At 39.7% G+C, this 2390-nt stretch overlaps 1 protein-coding gene across 1 annotated transcript; it reads left to right on the top strand.

Moving 5' to 3' along the window:
* On the top strand, positions 1 to 1776 carry LOC127631134 (sepiapterin reductase-like). Its single transcript, XM_052109132.1, has 3 exons — positions 1 to 363; positions 600 to 890; positions 1141 to 1776. The coding sequence occupies exons 1-3, from the start codon at positions 33 to 35 to the stop codon at positions 1329 to 1331; spliced, it is 813 nt and encodes a 270-aa protein (XP_051965092.1). The 5' UTR covers positions 1 to 32; the 3' UTR covers positions 1332 to 1776.
* Positions 1777 to 2390: the final 614 nt, after the last annotated feature.

The following is a 2390-nucleotide window of genomic DNA, read 5'->3' as shown; positions in this document are numbered from 1 at the left end:
TAGCTTCTCTGAAGACTTCTCAGCAGTTGGAAATGGAAGAAATTTTCTCTCGGGAGCCCAAAGATCTGGGCAGAGCTCTGTGCATCATCACGGGGGCTTCAAAGGGTTACGGACGGACGCTGGCGTTACAGCTGAGCCTCCTGCTGAAGCCCCGGTCCATACTGCTGCTGGTGGCCAGATCCATTGATCAGCTCAATGAGGTGAAGGACCACATCATGGCCCTGGACGACAGACAGAAGCGGCTGGATGTCCGCTGCGTGCAAGCGGATTTGGAGAAGATGGAAGGTGTGGAGAAAACAATTCAGGCGGCTAAAGAGACTTCCTCGTCTGAGGTGGATCACTTACTCCTCATCAATAATGCAGGTTTGAAAAGGCGTCCCTTTCTTTATCAGTATTTCTCTGTACTTTTCCAGTGTTGGAAGCGTACTCTTGTGTTTAGAGAATACATCTTGTTTTATGTGTGAAGGGTTCTTAGAGGAACCACGTTTGAAGAACCTTTTATGCAATGGGAATGATCTTAGTGGTACCACACATGCCAATAAAGGTCCTTTTATTGTGGTCCAGTTCTGTGTGACAATATGTGTCTCGTTTTTCCTCAGGGTCCCTGGGTGACGTGTCTCGATTGGCTCTGACCTTCACTGACCCCACGGAGGTCAACCGTTACCTGTCCCTGAACGTCAGCGGAGTGCTCAGTCTAACGGCCGGTGTCCTGCAAGCGTTTCCTCGTCGTCTGGGTCTCCAGCGTACGGTGGTGAACATCAGTTCTCTGTGCGCGCTCAAGGCGTTCCCCTCGTGGGTTCTGTACTGCACCGGTAAAGCGGCCCGCGACATGCTGTTTCGCGTGCTAGCAGAGGAGGAACCTGACGTCAGAGTGCTCAGTTATGCGCCTGGTAAGTGTGCTCGTGTCCTAAAGTTAAACAGGGTTTAGTTCAGAGATTGAATTTGCTGACTTAATGTTTGGAGTCTGGAGGAACCCTTTGGAGAACCTCTAGACCTCCAAATATCATATTGTTTAAATGAGGAACTCTTTCTCAAGTTCCTCTAGGGACGACTCATTTTAATGTGTATGTGTAAAAATGAGGGGTTTTAACCTGTCGGATGATGCATGATGGATGATGATGGTGTTTATGTGACACACAGGTCCTCTGGACACAGACATGCAGGTTCAAGCTCGCTGTTTCTCTGGAGATCTGAAGCTCCGTCGCTCTTTCTCCTCCATGTTCTCCTCAGGAGAGCTGCTGTCCTGCGAGGAGTCCGGGGCCAAACTCATGAAACTCCTGCTGGATAACGATTACCCTTCAGGGGCCCATGTAGACTTCTATGAGCTCTAGAACAAGATCAAACTAACACTTGTCAATGTTTTGTACATATATCAGCAGCTATTTCTATCATTTGTATTATATGTTGTTATTTTTTGTTATCAGATTTACGTCAATGATAAAATCGGTAAATTTCAGCATGCACTGTTTTTTTAATCTGAATAACTTCGACTATTTTTGACTAAATCTGTGTGAATGCAGCTGAGGACCTCTAGTGGATCAGAAGAGATCTGCCGGTCAAAGAAACTTTTTTATAAAGGGGCAAAATTGATCCCTGGATTTGATTTTCAGGGGCATTTTCTACCTTTAAGATGTTTGTTTTTTGTTTTTTTTACCATTAAAATAAAATCTCAAACAAGTCTCATCCGTTGACTATAATTTAATCCATTTATTAATACAATTTCTCAAATATTCTCAATCTGAGAATGTATTTCCTCTCACCCTTAAATCAACATCAGCTCACACTTTATGCCATAATATATATATAATTAAGACTGTAATAAAATATTAAGAACTATTTTAGATGTTGCAAATAAATAAATAAAACAATAACACTTTACAATAAGGTTAAAAATGTTTATATTATTTAATGCATTAGATATCATGAACAAATAATTCACAATATAATTTTTACAGCATTTATTAGACTTGTTAGTTAATAAAAATATACTTCTTCATTGTTATTTAATAATGCATTAGCTAATGTTAACTAATACAATTTATGATTTTAAATAATGTATCAGTATATGTTGAAATTTATATTAAACAAGATTTTAAAAAATGCTGTAAAATGTATTGTTCATTGTTAGTTCATGTTAACTAATGGAAACTTATTTGTAAAAAGTTTCCAGAAATGTTGACATTTTGAAAAGTTTCCCCACATTTCAAATTCTGGAAGACTTTTGGTTGCATGTTTGACCCCGAGGCCCCTGTGACGTCTGATCCTGATACCTGTGGAAATAAAGATACATACATATACTATACACATATACATATATAAATATTAGGGCTGTCGATTTAACGCGTTAATAACGTGTGATTAATTTGACAAAAATGAACTCGTTAAAAAAA

This window comes from Xyrauchen texanus, chromosome 37 (genome assembly GCF_025860055.1).
Source record: "Xyrauchen texanus isolate HMW12.3.18 chromosome 37, RBS_HiC_50CHRs, whole genome shotgun sequence".
In the NCBI taxonomy this organism is placed as follows: Eukaryota; Metazoa; Chordata; class Actinopteri; order Cypriniformes; family Catostomidae; genus Xyrauchen; species Xyrauchen texanus.
This window is presented reverse-complemented; position numbering and strand designations above follow the sequence as displayed.